Source organism: Rhipicephalus microplus, chromosome X (assembly GCF_043290135.1).
Source record: "Rhipicephalus microplus isolate Deutch F79 chromosome X, USDA_Rmic, whole genome shotgun sequence".
NCBI lineage: Eukaryota > Metazoa > Arthropoda > Arachnida > Ixodida > Ixodidae > Rhipicephalus > Rhipicephalus microplus.
In genome coordinates this window covers 101,725,195-101,746,024 of record NC_134710.1, presented here as the reverse complement: position 1 = coordinate 101,746,024, position 20,830 = coordinate 101,725,195, and the positions used below count along the sequence as shown (strand labels likewise).

At 42.9% G+C, this 20,830-nt stretch overlaps 1 protein-coding gene across 5 annotated transcripts in view; it reads left to right on the top strand.

Moving 5' to 3' along the window:
- The window catches only part of Pcif1 (Phosphorylated CTD-interacting factor 1), a 125,823-nt gene that overhangs the window by 53,476 nt on the left and 51,517 nt on the right, over positions 1-20,830 (top strand). For all 5 annotated transcript variants that reach the window (XM_075877342.1, XM_037427503.2, XM_075877341.1 and 2 more), the window contains 2 exons: positions 536-698; positions 5,674-5,849. In XM_075877342.1, coding sequence (XP_075733457.1) covers positions 536-698; positions 5,674-5,849 — 339 coding nt within the window. The remainder of the gene's footprint in view (positions 1-535; positions 699-5,673; positions 5,850-20,830) is intronic.

Here is a 20,830-nt window from a genome sequence, read left to right as displayed (position 1 = left end):
ACATATCAATCAATCAAGGTAGTGCTGGTGGGAGATTTCTCCTGTGCATTGTTGAATAATAAAAATTGCACCGTGCAGGGTCACTAAAGACGGACTGCGGGTCTCTGTGTCCAGTCAGAGTCTTCTGTCTCTCGTTGCCCATTAGCAGTGATTGGCATGTTTTAGTGGGAAACACCAGTCTATCACTATGTGCTTTGCACCTCCACAGGTTTCTCTCTTGCGCAACGCGGCGATGAGCGATGATCAACGTTGCCACCTGTGTAAGCGTTAGCGCCCGCTGCTTCACATCTACACATGGTTCTCTTTAGCGGGAGATAGTGTAATTTTTAAGCCTCAAGATGAAGGGGAAAAAAGACATCTATCAGGCTTGTGTGGACTGACAGAAGTGCAATAGTGAATGTTTATAGTTCAGTGATGAAAATGCCATTGACAAATCATGAAATAGCCCATATAAGTTGAGAGCTAAAAGGTCACTATGAAAGTTTTACAGTGGCTGATAATGTGCGATTGCACTCTACCTTGAATTATTTTACAGGAACGGCTGGCCCATCTGAAAAAACAGTGTCAACCACATTTAGTCCAGGCAGCTCGTTCTTCAGTGGAAGGTATATGTGCCAAAATATATCATATGTCTGTCGAAAATGTGAAGAAGATACGGGAAAAGCATTGGACCATTCTCAACCAGCATGGCATCGAAGGTAAGCAAGAGTCATCACAGTTTTTTAGGAAAAACATGAATAAGCACCTATAGCACAATGCATTTGTTTCTTCTGAGTATTGTTAGTGAAATCCTGCAATGACAAAATTCTTTTGTTGAACTTTTGAATTTTATAGACACAAAATTTTTTAGTTAAAAAAATTAACACAAACATGGTTTGGAGACAGGAAAAATTTTTTATTTTTAAGTCTTACTTTTGGTCTGTGCATGTTTTTTTCGTGAAGCAGCCTGATGTGTTTTTCACATTGTGTCATTTGAATTTTCGTGACTTCATGCACCTCATCAAAGTGTCACATCACGTCATTTTCTCAACAAGTGAGGTTGCTGCATTTGGACACATTCTCTATGGTGGAGTCTTTGCGGCGTCGCAACACTATTGTGAACAAATTAATAAACATTTCTTCGATTGATTGATTTGTATGTGGGCTTTGACGTCCCAAAACCATCATATGATTATAAGAGACGCCGTAGTGGAGGGCCCTGGAAATTTCGACCACCTAGGGTTCTTCAAAGTGCACCCACATTTCTTTGATAATAACGATATGCGAGTTTAATCAAATTATTGGGGTGCTGGTACTATGGTCACGTACGATATCCTTGAGTTCCGCAATTTTTTAGTATAGAAATTTCTTTGAAGCAAAACAAATGTTCATGTCCTGTTTTTGCTAGCATAACATGAACTGATGAACCACTTCAATCAATAACCTTTGTAATGTAAGTGAATTGCAGCCTTCAGAGCTCGTTAGACAAATTTCCAAATAACACTCTGAGAGCTACACAAGAACATGGCAAGACTCTATTCAAATGTTTCATTTTGCTGTGCGTTTGCAAGCACACCCAGCAAAAAAAAGCTTCGGTGAACATGGATGATTGGATGCAGAAAAGGCTGGCTTCCCACTTAACTTGGGAACATGTTCTCTGAAAACTCAGTTGTAGTTATTGCTGCTTACACCAGTGGTTCTCAGCCACGGTTCAAAGACCCCTGGCATTGAGAAAAAAAAAGGGAAGGGGGGGGTGTATAAATTAACATACCATTCTGCACAAAATAGGCACCTTTTCAGGGTGTGTACAAGTCCTTGAAAACTTTGAAAACCCTTGAATTTAAAACATGTATTTTCAAGGCCCTTTAAAGTCCTGGAGTTTTTTCTCATCCTTGAAAATTCTTCAATTGCCTGAGCACTCTCATTGTGGCCTCTTTTATAGATTGGCATACTTTCCAAGTTTCCCGGATTTAGAGCAGTTCTTATGTTTGTACGTTTATCTGGAGAATCTCCCAGAAATTGAAATTTCTGTGCGTGGTCTGGCCGCATTCACAAAAATTCAGCCCAATCCAATCCAGGCTTTTGGCGAAGCCATCGCATTTTATTGTAAACGAAATTAGGAGGTGTTCTTCTTAACGTTCATTGGGCCAACATTCGTATGTTTCGAGCTCTTTTCCGTATCGCGGTGGGTATTATGAATTTTATTTCGAAACCTTGAAACGAAGGTCAAGAGCAGCGTGCTCGAAGCTTCAGAAGGACGTGCGCGGCCAGCGCACGTACTGTAAGAACTGCGGTTATCGTTTGCCACAACTTCTGTGGACGGAACCACGATCATGTGTGGCAACAACGTAACTCACGGAACTCTGAAAGTGCACACACTTTCAGCGCTTGATCAGTTAAAGCGACGGTGCTTTCTACAAACGCTCCGGACAAAATCATGGCAGATGCGATCATAGATAGAAAAAAACAAGTTTCGAAAGCACGTGCACAGCCAGCACACGCAGATTGAAAAAGCCGAACTATTGTGTTCTACAACCGCCTCGTGCGAAATAGTGGTTGCAGCGACGCGATTACTAGCTGAGGGCCCGCAGCTAATGCAGCGGTAGAGGCAACAAAGATGTAAAAAATGCTAAAAGCGTTTGGCGTTCCTGTCCAAAGAATCTAGTAACTTGATCCTGTCGATCTGGGTACATTGGTTATACTTTGGCATTAAATTTTCAGTTGGCCTTAAGCGAAGCTTTGACCGGCCCGTTCCTGGCAGCCGGCTGCGCCGTCCCGTCCGTTCAGTGTGCCCCAGGAAGACATACGCGAGTTCTTTCGACAGAAATAGATTTTGCTAGTTGTTTTTATGATGGGAAATTTTGAGAGATACAAGTATATTCACCATCCTTTGAGACTCGCATCTTTTACTGTAGTTGGGAAACCCTACCCTCGGGTGTTCGACTACTCCAAGTCGGCATGAGACCGTGCCACGCCGATGTTTACTGTCCCCCCCCCCACCGTTTTTCGCTGTTTTTTTTTTTTTTTGATGAAAAAAAAGTTTGCAGTTGCACTCTTGTGCTTGCCACGTTGATCCTCATCAGCCACATGCAATAAAAGTTCATTTTCCATTCGCAATTACTGCTTTGTTCATTTACCAATACATAATTATCGTCATGCTTGTCTTTTCATGATGAGACAGAATTGCAAAAATCACTTTTTCTTCGATTCTACAAGAAAGCAGTTCTACATAAATCAAACTTGTTTTATATACAGCAACACCACTTTCCTTCCACAGAACTGAGATGGCGTGGTTTCAACGTGCAGATATGCTAATGTTGCAGCAATCGTGTATATTTTATTTACACGGTTCTGACCAAATGTATCCGCAATGACTGCAGTACTCTAGAGCATTTTTACCACTTTGTTGCAAAGGTCTTCGTTAAATCAGCAGAGTAAAATACTCTCCTTCTTGACAACATTTTCTCCATGGTTGAGAGAACCCACACGGTCGTTTTTAAGACAGACAGTGCCAAAAGTCAGAAGTGGCTTTAATTTTATGATTCCCAAAAGAATAAAACATCTCCTATAAATTATGTACTGCCGAGTCTTTGGACTGTAGCACAGACACCACGATCGTTTTCAACAGGTATTCCCAGCAATCATATTCAGCAAATGAAAGCCAAAACATAAATGCAAAGGTCATTTGTGCACTAATGAATGTGCTTCTGAGCTTGCAGATAAAGGAGACTGGACAAAAATTTTAAGACGTGGTCGCTGTGTGAACTTGTAGACGGAAGCTACAAAGATTTAAATGTTACATCCATTCGAATCTGTCATATTAGGCGCATCCACGAATGTCGGGCGAATAAAAGAAAGAGGGAAAAAAATAACTGCTTACTAAGGCATCCTTGGAATTTCAAAATTTTAAAATTTAAACACACCTAAACACACACGCTCAAACACGCACCAGTTCCTGTTAACCAACTATATATGCTGCTACTTGAAGAAAACAACAACTTTAAAATGGTGTTTTCGTCAATAGGGGAAGAAAGGCACATGATCACTTTTCTTAACTTGCGTAGCAGTCGAATTCGAACGCTCAGAACACCATGCCTACTTTTTAACGCTACCCTGGTGTAACCTTGAATAGCAGTTGCGAGCATTGTCTTCTAAATTTCCTATTACACGCAGAGAAGAACTACGAAAGTGGCACATTGAAATTCGTTGTAAATGAGAAAAATAAACATAGCACAGGCCCCTGCAATTAGGAACTGTGCTCGTACTTCCGCAGCGAGAATGAATTTACGTACAAGCAATTCTTGTACACAATGCAGTGGTGAATTCTAAAAGCTGCCAATGTAATGTGATATATAGTAAAAATTACTCGCTCCACCGCATTATCCGTTCGGTGGCTATGCTAGTGATCAGAAGGCTCTCAGCAAAGCGAAAGTAAACAAAGCGAAAAACCGTCTGTTATGCTTCTTGTCATCCCTCACATAGTTGGTTAGTCACCCCGGCAAAAGTAGGGTCTAAAACAACACATATGCAGACACTACGGTAAATATAAACTGCAAGTAATAGACGCATACGTGACGAAATAAACTAAGCACGTAGAAATGTTCAGCAGCAGACGAAACGGCATAAGTTATTCATTCGGCTGCCTAGGTGCGACTGTTGCCAGACTTGAAGCGGGGGTTTCGCTAACTCTATCGGCTCAAGGCTTACGGAAACCACGCTACCACTATAAATGCATGTATTTTACTGTAATTTCAATGTATAAAAACGAATGATGAAGAAAAGCGTTTATTTATTGTATGGAGATATGCATTTCTTAACCACAATTATGAATACTCTCATTATCGGGCACTTTTCTCGGCTCATGCAGTTCTCTTAAGTGAAGGGAGCATTTCCAAGGCCTCCCTTGACGATGTAAGTGTGGAGGAGCACGCTCCGCCTTGACTTCGTCCAGTTAAGGGGAGCCCTTGAGTGAAGGAGTTTTTGTGAATACGGGGGTTAGAATTTTCTTGTGATGACAAAATTCAGTACTCTGTATTGGGCCAGCTTACTCCCAATTATTGCATAGTTCAATAATCATATAATCGTAAATACAAACACATGATCGCACATTTCCTGCTGCGTGCTCTTTAATAATATTTGGCTTATATGTTTACATGATTATTAAAAAAGTGTTGATACAGACACTCTGTTTCTGTGTGTAATCATTGGCTACTAACTCTTTAATCGTAGCAAAGAAACTGTACGAGCCTCGAATGTTCAACTATATGTCTACGTGTAACGACCGGTGGCAGTTTCGATTTCATTAAGCATTTCATGGCCTTGGGGTGTACATGGGGTTGCTTGTAAACAAGTGCAATCACATAAACATGCGTATTGGTAATGTATCTGGCCACCTTCTGCCATGTCAATTTGCTGCGTGAGCACTGCATGTTGCTGTGTCTTCTGTACACAGACCATGGTGCTTATTCAATGTATTGATGAAACACTGGCCAGCATTTTTCATCACATGCACATCTCTAGTAACTTTTAATGTGGGCGTAACTGTATACCATGTAAGAGAAGTTTTATGCAGCACTTGAAAGCTTTTTAGTAGGTACAACCAATTTACGTGGGACTTCAATGTGATGACACTTGTGAGCATTGTGGTTCTAAGAGGCCTGAAGTAAACTTATGTGGTTAATTTGTTTCGTGCAGAAATCACAAGCCCATTGCACGTGGCAAACCCAAAAAAAGTGTTCTGCTATCCAGTCCAGTTTGCCATCTCATCACCTCGGTTACCAGCAGTGGATGTGCTCACTGACAAAGACAGCACCCTTTTGCGCTACAAAGGGGAAGTTGTGCGCATCAACACGCTGTACTTTCAGAAACTTGTAAGTTTACATTGTTGTAGACACATTAAGCTGACGGTCTACTTTCATTATGTCAGCATGTGAAGCACCTATTTGACTTGCATAGAATTGCAGAAGTACAGGGGGGCTCAAAAGTTCCCAGGCGACTATGCCATGTATTCCTATGGCAGCATGGCCTGGGAACTTTTGGCCCCCCACCCCCCTTACTCCCTGTACATCTGCACATTTAATGAGGGTGTCCTTGAAATCCTTGAAAACCCTTGAATTTCAAAAATGTATTTTCAAGGCCCTGGAAAGTTCTGGAATTTCTTGAGCAGCGAACTCTCTTATCGACATTGATCTTTAGTGTACACGTATCTAGCAGGAGTAGGGCCACTAGCATGGGTTTGGTTTTAGTGAGCTGCAGAGCCGCGTTCACTGTCGTCTCAGGTGACTAACACCGCTGCACATGTGTTCGGACAGTCGAGGCGCTGAACACAGCGTGGCAAGTACACAGTACTGCTCAACAAGTCGCAACACTTTATTGCCTGCGGCAACACTAAAAATTCCGTACAGCGTCCACTGCAAAAGGCGGCGGGAGAGCAAAAGAGGCTTGTCCACCCCACAGGTGAAAATACTACACAAAGGGTGCCGTGAGCACGTCTCCATGGTCAAAAGGGTTCTCGGAGACATGCCGCGAAAGGAAATAGTTCCTTGCGACTACGCTAAGCACTCTCATGATCAGTGACGACTGGTCCCGGTCGCTCGAGCAAGGGCAAACTCTACTCGTGTTCACTTTTAGAGTTACGGGTCGACCTAGTACGACCACAGGTGAATACACTGCACCACTCTTCGGCCTAGCGTTCGGAAGGGGCAACGAAAGGTAAGCGTTTGCCGGATGCTCAAGGCACCGTTGGCGAGTTCGAGTGAGCTTCAAGACCAAAGGAGCTGACAGACTGGAAAGAAGGGGCGTGCTCATATCTCATTTCCGCCGGACGCACCCGTGCGATACATCTCAGGAGACTCGACTGCAGCGTCGAAATCGACATTCGCTGCCGGGTGAGAAGGGTCGATGTCATTCCCGCTCTCTCAGCGCTAACGGACCGTGGAGGAGCGGAGAGTCATGTTTGGATGTGAGAACGGCAGAAATATGTGAAAAAGAAAAATCGCAGCATATTCATGAAGTGAATGATGAGTGGGGCAATGCGTCTGTCTGTCTGACCGTCCATCTGTTTGTCCGTTCATGTGTCTGTCCATGCTTCCGTCCGCCCATCTGTGCAGCCTTCTGTTTGTCTGATACTGCCAGCTATGCGTGACGCAGGACAAGGTTAAACTAAGAGGAGCTTTACTTTTAAAAGCCCGTGCAATGGCGACAGGCTAGCCTCAATCCGCACAGACCTCCTAAATGTGGTATATCGGTGTGTCAGCGTGTCAAACTCCCCATTTCCAAAGCAGTAATGCGGCGTGGGCGCACATGGTCCCATTTTCCAAAAATTCACGTAAGAAAAAGTTGTTTCGGGGCAAGGAAAAGCAGTCAATGTGATGGCAAAAAATTATAGTGTCACATGAGAAAGGGCAAGCAACTCGATACATGCAACGCACCGCTCAAGCACAAAGGACGCATAAAATAACGCACACGCGACGAGTTCTAACGAACAACTGTCACAGCTCGACACTTGAGGCGTGCTTTTTAAACACCTAGAAGGATGCTAGAACACTCATGAATACACTGGATGAGTGTATATTAAAGGGACACTAAAGGCAACTATTAAGTCGACGTTGATTGTTATAATGGCGGTCCAGACACCTCGTAGTGTTACTTTCATTCATGCCAAGGAAGGGCCTATTTTGAAGTAAAATTCTGTTTTAGTGGTCCGCATCGGGTTAGTGCACTTTCATTTACTCGCTTCAAGAAGCAGACTGACTGCACCGACTCACATCACTGTTGACTGTTGCCGTGCACAACGTTGCCCAGCTTTACTGTGCTAGTAGCAGCAGATCGAAAGCAGCGGGAGCCACAGCAGAAACAACGGCCATTGATTAATTTCTCGCCATTGGCTCCAATATTACAGTCGTCTTTTGTTTTAACTGTGCCTCACTACATCGCACCGCCTGTCCATTGTAACTACGCATAAATTGAATTTTCGGACTACTCGCACCATTCCCCATAGTAACGTCCGGTGGCTATTTTTTTCCATGAATCAAACAGAAATGATCAAGCAGCATTTTATTGCATCTCTTGATGCATGAAAGGTTCTTTATTTAGTGCAGCTAGATCAATTACTAGTGATTAATTGTAGACGGTCTGTCTGATGTCATCGGGATCATTTTGAAAATGTCCTACTGCGGGGCATGTGTTCTTGTGCACTTACCTTAATTTCTCGCTAAGTAGGGCACCGTTGCTGATAATGTTGTCGTTTTAGATGTTGTCATACATTGAGCTTTCACTCTGACGTAAATCGTTGTTTGACTTTAGTGTCCCTTTAACCACTGTCACAGTTGTTACTTCTTGGTGTTTGAGCAGCGTGCTGCAAGTGTCAACTGTACACAAGCCAACACTCTTAACAGGGTGGTGCCATCAAATTGCAAGGCTATAGCAAGCATCGTGTGGGTTTCCTCTGTATGCAAGGACACTCAACACGAATGGTCGGACTCTGAAAACATTTAGAATATATTTTAACTCACTCCGAAAGTGTATCTAAATGCTCATTCTCCCAATCAAGGCTCATCGCTAGCTTGTCTAACACTGACGTAACTCTATCGGAAAGGCAACGAAAGCTGTAGTGACGTCACACCAGATCAGTAGTGAGGTGAGTGACATCCGGACGTCCGCCATGTACGTAGTACTGCCAAAGCATGGCGGCTGCTGCAGCTAGCGGCATGTTTGTTTTGCAAGTGCTTGTGTGGCACATGTGTGCAAGAGCAGACGATACTTAATATGACGCGCGTCAGAGTTTTGTGTGATCACATGACTAAGTCACCTACACTGCTACGTCTCTGCCCAACTCAGTGCCCACAAACCAATACTGAAAATAGTCCACATTAATAAGGTGATACTGAAGTATTTAGCAAGGATAAGCGAATCTTGGTGCCTGCATTGTGCTTGTTCAAGCTATAAGAAATGCTTCCAACAAAGAACGCACAAGCTACTAATATTGTAACACAACTCCTTTAAGTTCTGACTCTATGCGTTGAAGCCAGTCAGCGCATAACTTTTTGACAGGGCATTGTGTCCTCTTTCCATAGAGAATGAAGGAGACGGTGTGGTGCCACGTCAAAAAGCCACACGCTTAAGTGCTGTACCACTTGCGTAGGGTCAGGTCTTTACAGATGGTAATTTCCCTGGTGGGCATGGCCGACTCCTTCTAACCGCGCGTCATTCGCGACCTAAGCCTCGCCGAGGGCTTTACACGCGCATGGGAAGCCACCATGCTTTTCATGCAGCTTGGATGAGGCTAACGAAAAATTATTTCATGCTACTGATGTGCTATTGACTTAAAAATGACAGATCGTTGTGTACAGCAGTATTTATGTTGTTAGAAACTGCACAACAACATTACGCGTATTTAACATGGTGAGCGCACTGCGGTGACATCAAAATGTTCTCTCAATTGCGCATAACGCCAGCACCACCCTTATGCAAGGTAACTGCTCAAATGCTCAGTTGAAGTAGCATGAGTGTGTATGAAGAAATAAGGTGCAGCTTACGCTGAAGAGAGGCACTTACCGAACTTACCAAAGTCGTCACTCAGCATCGGTCATGCTTTGTTCTCGCAATGCCGCCGCTGCCGGGTCTGAAAAAGCCAGACAGACCTGCGACGAAGGTGAAATCTGTGCTCTCATTGCCTTGCAGCTTCTTTAGCACTATACTTGATAGCCGCCTGCATTTCTCTTCCAAACTACACTTAAAAAAGAAAAACAAGCGTGTGTTGCATGTTCCTTGCACGTGCAGTGCGTGACCCTGCAAAGTGGCAAACCTGCCGTTAGCTTTCCTTGCAGGTGACGTCAATGAAGTGCATACCTCTTATACATTTATTTATCTTTGTGCAAGTTAAATGACATTACGCTGAATGTTTTGAATCTGTTCAGTGAACTTCACAGAGCTCATAGTGGAGTAATCTCAACCTCTGTTGTAAGACGTGTTGTGAGGTTTTTTTCTTTTCTTTTTTTTACTGTTCATTGTTTGCAGGGTAGTTGAGCTAGTCATTATTAACATTATTAACATATATATTTATTCATCTTTGTATAAGTGAAGTAACACTACAATGAACGATCCTTGCCGACGCTAGTTGATCACCATTTAGGAGGTCCGTGCACTCACTGCACACGCAAAACCTTGCTGCACGCGCTGTGTCTGAGATCCATACGGCGACTTGGATGTTTAGAGACCTACGAAACACCTCCTGCATGCAGAAGCGTGGGCAGCAATACAGCATGTGCGAACAGACCTTCAAAATGGCACGGCGATGGTATTGCCCCCTTGTGGGTGAAGACTTAGTGCAGACCCCCTATACTGGAAAAATGTATAACTTAGGTCGTGAATGACGCGCGGTTAGAAGGAGTCGACCATGCCCACCAGGGAAATTACCAACCTGCAAGTGTTACAGCATTTTAGCGTGTGGCTTTTTGACGTGGCACCTCACCCTCTCCTTCACTCTCTATGGGAAGAGGGCACAATGCCCTGTCAAAAAGTTATGTGCTGACTGGCTTCAACGCGTAGAGTCAGAACTTAAAGGAGTTGTATTACAATATTAGTAGCTTGCACATTCTTTGTTGGAAGCATTGAGAGACGTAGCAGTGTAGGTGACTTAGTCATGTGATCACACAAAACTCTGACGCGCGTCATAATAAGTATCGTCTGCTCATGCATACATGTGCCACTCAAGCACTCGCAAAACAAACGTGCCCCTAGCTGCAGCAGCCGCGATGCTTTACCTGTACTGCGTATATGGCGGACGTCCGGATGTCACTCACTTCACTAGAGATCTGGTGTGACGTCCCTACAGCTTTCGTTGCCCTTCCAGTAGAGCTACGTCAGTGTTGGATGAGCTAGCGATGAGCCTTGATTGGGAGAATGAGCATTTAGATACACTTTGGGAGTGAGTTAAAATATATTCTAAATGTTTTCAGAGTTCGACCATTCGTGTGGAGTGTCCTTGCATACAGAGAGAACCCACACGACGCTTGGTATAGCCTTGCAATTTGATGGCACCACCCCATTAAGAGTGTTGGCTTGTGTACATTTGACACTTGCAGCACGCTGCTCAAACACTAAGAAGTAACAACTGTGACAGTGGTTAAAGGGACACTAAAGTCAAATAACAATTTACGTCAGAGTGAAAGCTCAATGTATGACATCTAAAACAACAATATTATCAGCAACGGTGCCCTACTTACGGAGAAATTAAGGTAAGTGCACAAGAACACAAGCCCCGCAGTAGGACATTTTCAAAATGATCCCGATGACATCAGACAGACCGCCTACAATTAATCACTAGTAATTGATCTAGCTGCACTAAATAAAGAACCTTCCGTGCACCAAGAGACGCAATATACTGGGAAAATGTCAAACTGCTCTTGTAAACTTTAATTGGGCTGTGATCTTGAGATTATTAATACTAATTTTTTGTTGTAATTGTGATTTCTATAATTTATTGTAAGTGCAATAAAATTGGTCATTTTTTTAATGTTAGAGTGACAAAATTTGTACTTTGCATGCCACTTCGTGTGCTTGAAAAACTTACAACAGGTCCTGGAAAGTCCTTGAATTTTCGCTTTGGAAACTTGTACGAATCCTGTTTAAGGTGTTGGAGATCAGAGGTTATAAAAAAAAATAAACATGCTTGGGCTTGTGTTGTCGTAGCCTTCTGTTCTAGCCATTGTTCCTCTTCGATGAATTTAAAATATGTATATATGTGACAGTAGTTTACCAGAAGGCAGAGTTCTCCCCACAGTGGGTGGGCAGGGGTGGAAATGCCACCCACTGCTCCACTTCCTTACTCGTCACTCAGGTTCACCTCCCCACTGCTCCAACTGATCGCATTAAAATGCGTGCATGAAGAACCAAAAAATGCCAACCGCTCATGTGAGACTAAAGGACTCTTATTGCAGTGAGGTAGCAGTACGTATGCTCTCAACGAGCAAGCCATGCCTACTGCCACCCTGTTGCCTAAAATAGAGTTACAAGTTGCCTTACGATCTTAAAGATCACCAGTACCAGTACAAGGGCTCAGACTCTAAGCGTCCTTGCTTCCGTAAATTGAGAGATTTTAAATTTTGAAATTCCTCCTCAACTTGTCATTCCCCCACCTCTCTCCCACTCGCTTTTAAAATGTCCAGTCCCTCAAAAATTTTTGGTGAGAACCTTCAGAAGGGTTTAATGCTGCATGCGTAAGAATTCTGAAGAAAGGAAATCTGTGAAGATTTAGGGATGTAGTGGAACAGAAATTAAAGCTAGTTCATTCGTTAACGTGTTTGGCACATTGAAAAACAAGACAGAGAAAGTTGAAAGCAGTGCTTGCCCTGTGCATTCTGTTTCTATGTTTTTGTCTTCTGGTGTTGCACTAGTTTTAGTTTGTCTAAGTAACGCTCAGTATGATCATCAGTTACACTTATTTGTTATACACATAAATACAGTTGAATCTCGTTGATACGAATTCGAAGGGAGCACGCAAAATATTCGTATCATCCCAAATTTGCATGAACCAAGAACCAGTTAAAACTTATCATGAAGATGAACAGGAACTTTATTGGGGTCAACTACTACTTGCTCAAAAAAAGTCCATGATCTTCTTTTGATTTTTCCTGCCTTCATAGCCTCTCAATAAACGGCTGCGGTTTCCTCATGCTGCTGGCGCTTAAAGCGTGTTCACACTTGGCATCAAAGGGAAGGAAAGCGTCAAAACTTGATGAAAATTCACTCGCTTCGCGTTTAAGCGGCCGGAAAAATTCTCCGCGAAGTCGACTCGAAAAAAAATCAGTCACGTGGTAGAATTCAAGCAAAAACGTCAGAGCGGCTGCAAAACCACATCTTCACCTGCCAAAAATTGTTTACATTCGTTATGCCTACCGCCGCTGCCTTCGCCGCTTCAAAATTCATTAGATTTTGCCCGTCTCCTGAGCATTAAAATTCGTACCAAGTTCTAGTCATGTATGCAAAGCACTCAAAATAAACAGTTTACACCGGTACAAACGTTGTTTTGGAAGATATGCCAGCAAAAACGACACAAGCGGACACACCGGCAGTGGCGGCGACTGTTTCAACCGGCGGGACAAAAGCGAGCGAGACACGTTAAAGCATGCCGACTTCGCTGCTGCTGTACCTTCTTCTACTTTCTCAGGTGTTCGCAGTGATTGTAATTGGAACCAGGCTCTCGATGTACACATTCTTGTCAAGGCCGTGAGCTTTGTCGTTCTGCACAGGTAGTTGACGATTGCACCGACACGAGCCACCGTCGACACTTTTGCCGCCATGTTGAATTTGCGGCTCTTTGTTTACATCATATGGTTTGAGACCTAGTGCAGCCGGTGTAGCCCAAGCTGTGAAGCAAATAGGCGATCAGCTATCGCATGGCTGAAAAATTGGTCTCGGGCGGATTTTTTTGTGTCAGCCTTGCGGCATCATTTTCCAACCACTTCCACTTAGGCAGCGAAGCGGGGGAAATTCCCATGAGTTTTGCCACCTTCACTCATTTTGAGGCACGGTGTGAACGGGCCTTCCCCCCACAGACAAGCCGCGTTGCACTGTTTGCGTACAGCGGTCAGTGTGCGTTGGTATTATCCACTGTGGCTAGGGAACCTGTTCGTATGACACCAAATCAGTGCGTATTTTGTATAATGTAGTCCATCTGAAGGAACCTTACAATTCGTATTATTTAGATTCTACTGTAATTAAAGTGTGCCATCCACCGACTCAAGCAATGAAATAAATCTCACATAGCTCTTTTGGCCTGTGGCTTCTAACATGAATCTGTGTTATTTTGGCAAAGATAGAGTTGTACAATTTTTATAACTTCATTTCAGGCTAGTTGGTGCAGTTTGCTAAATATGTCTGTGAGGGTAGAAAATAAGATCATATGACCCTAGAAGCACTTTCTTTGTGTGTGGGTGGGGCATGGGCGTGCATGGATGAGAGTGTTCTTCCTTATGCTTGTCTCACTTTGTTTCCCAGAAATCATGTTTAGAAATGGAGCGATGCATTAAGACTTGCAGCACATTCTCATTCAATTTATTACAAAATCGTACTGCTTCGAATTCAATTGTTACCAGTGTGAAATGTAGTATTCTTGTTGTAATTGGCTCATGAACTATTTGCATAGGTACATGAAGTGTATAAATATCATATTACTAAAGAGCAACTACATCTTTAGAATACGACAAGCGCCTGAGTTGATAAAGTAACTCAGTTGGCTAGTTGGTTAATCATACTCAAGTTTAAACGGCGTGAAAATGCTCACGGACGCTGAAAGCTGACACACAGGACAAGCACTCAGGACAAGCACACAAAACAAGCTCTTCACTTCTCGTAGAAGTGTGTGTTAGGTGTACTTCATGGAGGGCCAACTTGCCTGAGCTTCAACACTTCTCAACTGTCCACTCTTCATTTGGTTTGCACATTGTTTGTGGGAAGCTAACATCATGTTCTGTGAGCGGCTACAGCTACACCTCTCTCAGCGGTATACGGATGAAATTTGGCTTCTGCCCATCTGCGCTTCCATTGCTTTAGAATGCCCTATTTACCCAAAGCATCGATGTGACTCTCAGATGCAAGAAAAGTTGCACAAGAGGTGTAGCGCATGACACCACATGTGTCTAGTTGATAATTCCCATGGCACACACTCTTATTTGATATGAGATTCAATGAGCTTTGCGGGACTTGTTGCAACGTTCAGTGCGGCATGTGACAGAGTGGGAAGAAAAGCAATACTAGTGGAAAACATGAAATCTTTGGGGAACATCAGACCTATCAGCCACTGGAGGGCACGCTCGTGTTGGATACATGTTTTCAAGCTCATGTCTTAACCACACAAATTAGTGCATCTGAGAGCTGAGCTTTTTGGGCACACCAATAAATTTCACACATGCTCTTCATGCTGGCCGGCCAGTTGTGTTCGCCCATATTCCACTTCCACGATCATTACTCCAACCCTCATGACTGTTCCCTGATGAACCACCAGTATAAGTGTACTATAAGCAACAAGCTTTTTGTAGTGGCTAGCAAGAGAGCCGAAAATTTGGCCCTAAACCTTACCCCATCGCGGAAAAAGGAAAAAAAGAAAAAATACAGGGGGGGGGGCGGGTAGTGTTGCAGTGTTTCATGGCTTGTTCAAACTCTTGCAGAATGCTGCTTAATCTATCTTCGCTGTAGTACACCGGTTTCCTGCAGGAAAGTGCATTATGATATTGAAGGGGCTGTTCGCACTAATCACGGGAAACAGCACATTTTGTTCAATTACTCATGCATGTATACGGCGCGTAATTGTGAGTACTAGTAGAACCTGTGACGTCTAAAAAAGTTACCACCAATTATTCGGATCAGTGTGTGACATTCCTGCATTAGACAGGACATTAGCAAGCTGTCCCAGGAGACGAAGAACCTCATTAAAAAATGTCAAAGCATGAAAGCCTCAAACACAACAGATAAAATGGAACTGGCAGAACTGTGTAGGCAAAAACCAGATGTATGCACTAAGGGACAAGGAAGGCAATGTAACTACCAATGTGGAGAGGATAGTTTAAGTAGCGGAGGAGTTTTACAGGGATCTGTAAAGTAGCCGGTACAACCACTATCATCATGTAAGAAGTAGCAAGAGTAACCCAGACGACATCTTACCAGTAATGACGAAGTCAGGAAAGCCTTGGGGGAATGCAAGGAGGCAAAGCTGTTGGTGAAGATCAGATAATATCAGATCTGCTAAAAGATAGAGGACAGATTGTGTTGGAAAAACTACTAACCCTGTTTACGAAGTGTCTCCTGATGAGGAGGGTGCCAGAATCTTGGAAGAATGCTAACATTGTCTTAATCCATAACAAAAGGGACAAGGTCTTGAAAAATTACAGGCCGATCAGCTTACTCTCCGTCATATACAAGCTATTTACAAAAGTAATTGCTAACAGAATTAAGACATTAAAATTCATCTAACCAAAAGAATAAGCAGGATTTCGAACAAGCTACTCAACAATCAACCACATTCATAATATCAATCAGGTGATAGAGAAATGCTCAGAATACACCCAACCACTATACATAGCCTTCATAGATTACGAGAAGGCGTTTGATTCAATAGAAATATCAGCAATCATGCATACACTGCGGAATCAGGGCGTCGACGAAGCATATATGAACATCCTGGAAAAAATCTACAGGGGGTCAATGCCTACCATAGTGCTCCATGAAGAAAGCGACAGAATACCAATAAAGAAGGGTGTAAGACAAGGGGATATGATCTCCCCAATGCTATTTTACTGCATGCTTACAAGAGATTTAGAATGGAAAGAGTTGGGGATAAGAGGTAATGAAGAATACCTTAGTAACCCTCGCTTCGCCGATAACATTGCATTGATTAGTAACTCAGGGAACGAATTGCAATTCATGATTACTCATGAGGATAATAGAAAGGTAGGTCTTAAAATTAATCTGCAGAAAACGAAAGTAATGTACTACAACCTCGGAAAAGAACAGCGCTTCAAGATGGGTAGCAGTGCACTTGAAGTTGTAATAAAGTACGTCCACCTAGGACATGTAGTAAACGCAGAGACGAACCACGAGATTGAAGTAACTAGAAGAATAAGGATGGGCAGGAGAACATTCGGCAAGCACTCTCAAATCATGACCGGCAGATTGCCACTATCTCTCGCTAGGAAGGTATATAACAGCTGCATCTTGCCGGTACTTACCTATGAAGCAGAAACCTGAAGGCTTATAAAGAGGGTCCAGCTTAAATTGAGGACGTCTCATTGAGAGATGGAAAGGAAAATGATAGGGGTAACCTTGAGAAACAAGAAGACAGCATAGTGGTCAGGGAACAAACCGGGGTCAAGCATATTATAGTTGAAATCAAGAAGAAATGGACATGGGCCGGGCACATGGCACGTAGGCTAGATAACCGCTGGTCATCAAGAATAAGTGACTGAATTCCCAGAAAATGAAAGTGGGTGAGGGGGAGAAAGAAAGTTAGGGGGCGGATGAGACTAGGAAGTTTACGGGTATAAGTGGCAGCAGCAAGCACAGGACCGAGTTTACTGGCGGAACATCGGAGAGGCTTCTGTCCTGCTATGGGCGTAGTCAGGCCCAGGATGATGACATTTGTAGCACCTTAAAAAAAAAAACTGTATGCCAGTTTTTTTTTTTTTTCGCCATCCTTGCAAATCTTCTGAATTTCAAGGTCGCCAGCTTAGCAGATCCGCCCAGCCACGGTGGTCTAGTGGCTAAGGTACTTGTCTGCTGACCCGCAGGTCGCAGGTTCGGATCCCGGTTGCGGCGGCTGCATTTCCGATGGAGGCGGAAATGTTGTAGGCTCGTGTGCTCAGATTTGGGCGCACGTTAAAGAACCCCAGGTGGTCGAAATTTCCGGAGCCCTCCACTACGGCGTCTCTCATAATCACTGGTGGTTTTGGGACGTTAAACCCCCATATCAATCAATCAATCAAGCTTAGCAGATCCACATTCGGATTCACAGACTCGGGCGTGGCATATGCTAATGTTGAAGTTATCATAATTTTCTCAGTGAGGTGGTTAAAATACTAATTTTATTGAAATAGCAGTGCTCTTACTCACACTGCATGATTTAGGGCATGTTGAATGGTTTGTACATATCTTTTTCTGAATGTAACACTTCTTTTTCATACTTTTCCAAATTTGCTCTTTCAGAATAAAAAAATCTATTTGTTCCCTGTAACCTGCCCCAAATTGGGATTTTTATGCTCGAAAAGTAACATTTTGCTGCTGAAAAAACTGTGCCAAATTATATCTTGGCTGTTGCACCCCTGATCAAACCTAATTGAAGGTGCATCATTGGGTGTCGGCTACTTAAGTTATGGTGTGGTTTCAAATCAGTGTAGATCTGTTTGTAGCTATTTCTTAACAATCTGAAAACTCACTAACCACTTCATTAACAAAATGTAGGGCATGGGAAGTTCACTAATCAGAGCCACCATTTTTATGAGACACCATATGGTGACCGCTCATTCTAAACACTGTTCGTAGGGGAAAGTACTTTCATCAGTGTCTTCTCATGTAGCTTTGAGTGATCCATGAAAAGAATAGCTTTGAATTTACATGGCAGAGTTGAAAATATTGTGTCACTAGTGTCCTGGCAACCCGGCTGTAGATGCATTCATGAGATGGTGTGCGATGTTCAATAATCTCTCAAAATTGCAAGGCACTTGGAGTAATTGCCCAAGAACAGCATGTGTACTCTGTACCAGTTTCTACATCTGCCAGTTTAGCCTGATCTCTGTGGTCTTATACTGGTAAGAGGGTGATTCCACGAGAGATCGACACAGGTCCAAAAGTTGATATTTTAGATTTCATTGAGTATTTTACATTTCGTGCACCTCTCACCAGGTAGCCCGAAAGTCAACTTTGTTTTATGATTAAAGGCATAACTTACGAGAAAAAAAAATATCAAATTTCACCAACACGGAGGCACCAATTTTGTCACCTGTCATTTTCGAAAATTGCAGATGCTTTAAAAAGACAAATATTTTTGTTTTAAAGAGGATATTTTTTACCTGAAATGTATGTCTAATGAAGAATGAATTCATACGGTTTCAAGTTTGTAGACCGAAAGAAAATAGCTTTTAAAAATGTCAACTTTTGTGGGAGTTTGAAATAAGTTACTTTTTCCCTTTTTTTTTTTCTGCAAAAGTAATGCAAGCAGCGTTTTCAAACTTGACAGATTTTAAGAATGTAGTGTGTTCATTAGGTACATAAATTATTGTTGCCGTAGGACAAATGTAAATTTTTATATATTGCCTCATAGTTCTCATATTGGCAAAAATGTACTCCACTGAAATTTGAATAATAAAAAACCTTATCTGCGATTTTTTTTTAAATATCGCGAATAGACAACCGAAGGCCATCATACAGTAATATAGAAAAACATGTTGCATTATTTTGTTTTAGGGACAATATTCGTGGTACAAATCAGAGCTTTTCGAGAGTGCGCTGATAAGTTGAGAAATCTAGAAATCGGAACGGAAAAGCGGCAATGAGCTTCAAACGCGAGTAATCGTGACCGCATTTGGTGAAGAAAGGCTGTTTTAGCACTGTGACAAAGACGTACCCATGAAGGCGCATTTATGCTCCTGATAACACAGCTCTAATGGAGGAAATCTTCGACACTCTAACTCAGTTGCAAAACATCTGTCTGTATTTGCAGATAAACTCAAACATGAAAATGTTCCAACGCAAGTGTTGGGTCTCGCTAGAAAAAGCATATGCGCTTGAAGTACCCTCACTGGTATTTTGGTGGTGACTGTGTGAAACAAGAGATGCGCTCAAAATGGCTGCATGTTTTGCAGATCACATTTAGCACTACGTGACACTAACAAAACACGACCACGATCAGTGCCCTCAGATGTGCTTAGCCAAACATGCCAAGAACGTATGCCTGGAACACGTGGTAACAATTCCCACTGGCTCTTCTGAAACTGACGGAATGTTTCTAGCTCGTCTACATTTGCACACAGCAGCTTGACATTTTTGAGCTTCGTGCTCATTTGCGCCACCATTTGGGATGCTGACATAATCACAGCTCAGCTTGCCGCTCTGAGGTTGTAGAGCGTAGCCTGATGCTTTAGTAGGCCACCAATGTCGTCACAAAAGTTCTTGCCATGTCCTGTGGCTGAAAAAATCCACTTTGTTGATATATGATCTTTCTGACATTACTCGAACAACTGGTACTTGTTTTCGAAGTGACTGCTGGCACCATCAGAAACATAATAACATGCGTGTCAGGCTTAAGTTGTTCCTTCATATAGTTGTGGATTATTTGTAGAGCAAAACAGGCATGTGCAGCATCATGGCATGTGTCATCACTGATGATGGCAAAACTTTGAATTGATTGCTTTCTTGTGACGACACACGTGAATATAGACACCTGTCTTTTGTGCCAGTGATACAACTGTACCTCATTCGGTAAAATGGCTGTCCAATTTTCGGCGAAATCAAAGTAAAAAATGCAAGATTCTTTTTCTTGGTTCTCTTTCGCCTGACGTATTGCTGATTCTTGAATGTATCCTATGTAATCATGGGTAATCCACTTCACGAACCATAGACTTAGCTCTCGCAGAAAAGCACTTGCCTGGGCTTTTTTTTTTTACTAGATTGCCATTTTCCCATACTGCATAGGCTACCTCAATATCTTCAGGGATTCCTAAACATGTGGCTGTCAGAGCATTCTCCTTAGCACAATAGTCACAATGGCCTAAAAGACAATCACTTGTAGGGAAGCTGCAAAGACATAGTTCTTTCAAGAAGTCCGGCGTGTAGGCACCATCGGTGACATCTTGTAGGGCAGAAACACACTCCATGGCATTAGCACAGTATATACAAAGGCACATTTCTTGGTGTGGTGCAAGAAGAACCCACTTCGGCCTCAGGGAATAAAACTTTGAGAGCCCAATAGACGTGTTCGGATTAGCTTCTCTAAAGAGACAGTAAGCCTCTTGCACCGAACAGGTCATAAACCTTTTCGAAACAAGCTCCTTTTTTCCGTCAATGATAACAGATACTACATCTTTTTTGTTGGGACTCTGCTGAGAGCAGCTATACTCATCTTTGGAGTAGTAAGCCATATCTGCCTGGATGTCTATTGGGTTCAGCCGTGTCCTTTTTACCGCATTTGGTGCTAACCATATCCCGTGTTTTGTGCGCCAGCGTCGGGATCTGTATATCATGTAAGCTGACAAGTTTGGTATAAGCGCTTCGAGTTTTCGGCACTCTATATCGCTCGGCAACAGTGTCAACAAACGCATGCGCTCTTGATACGAAGAACACGCTTCATAGGCTTGCTTGAAGT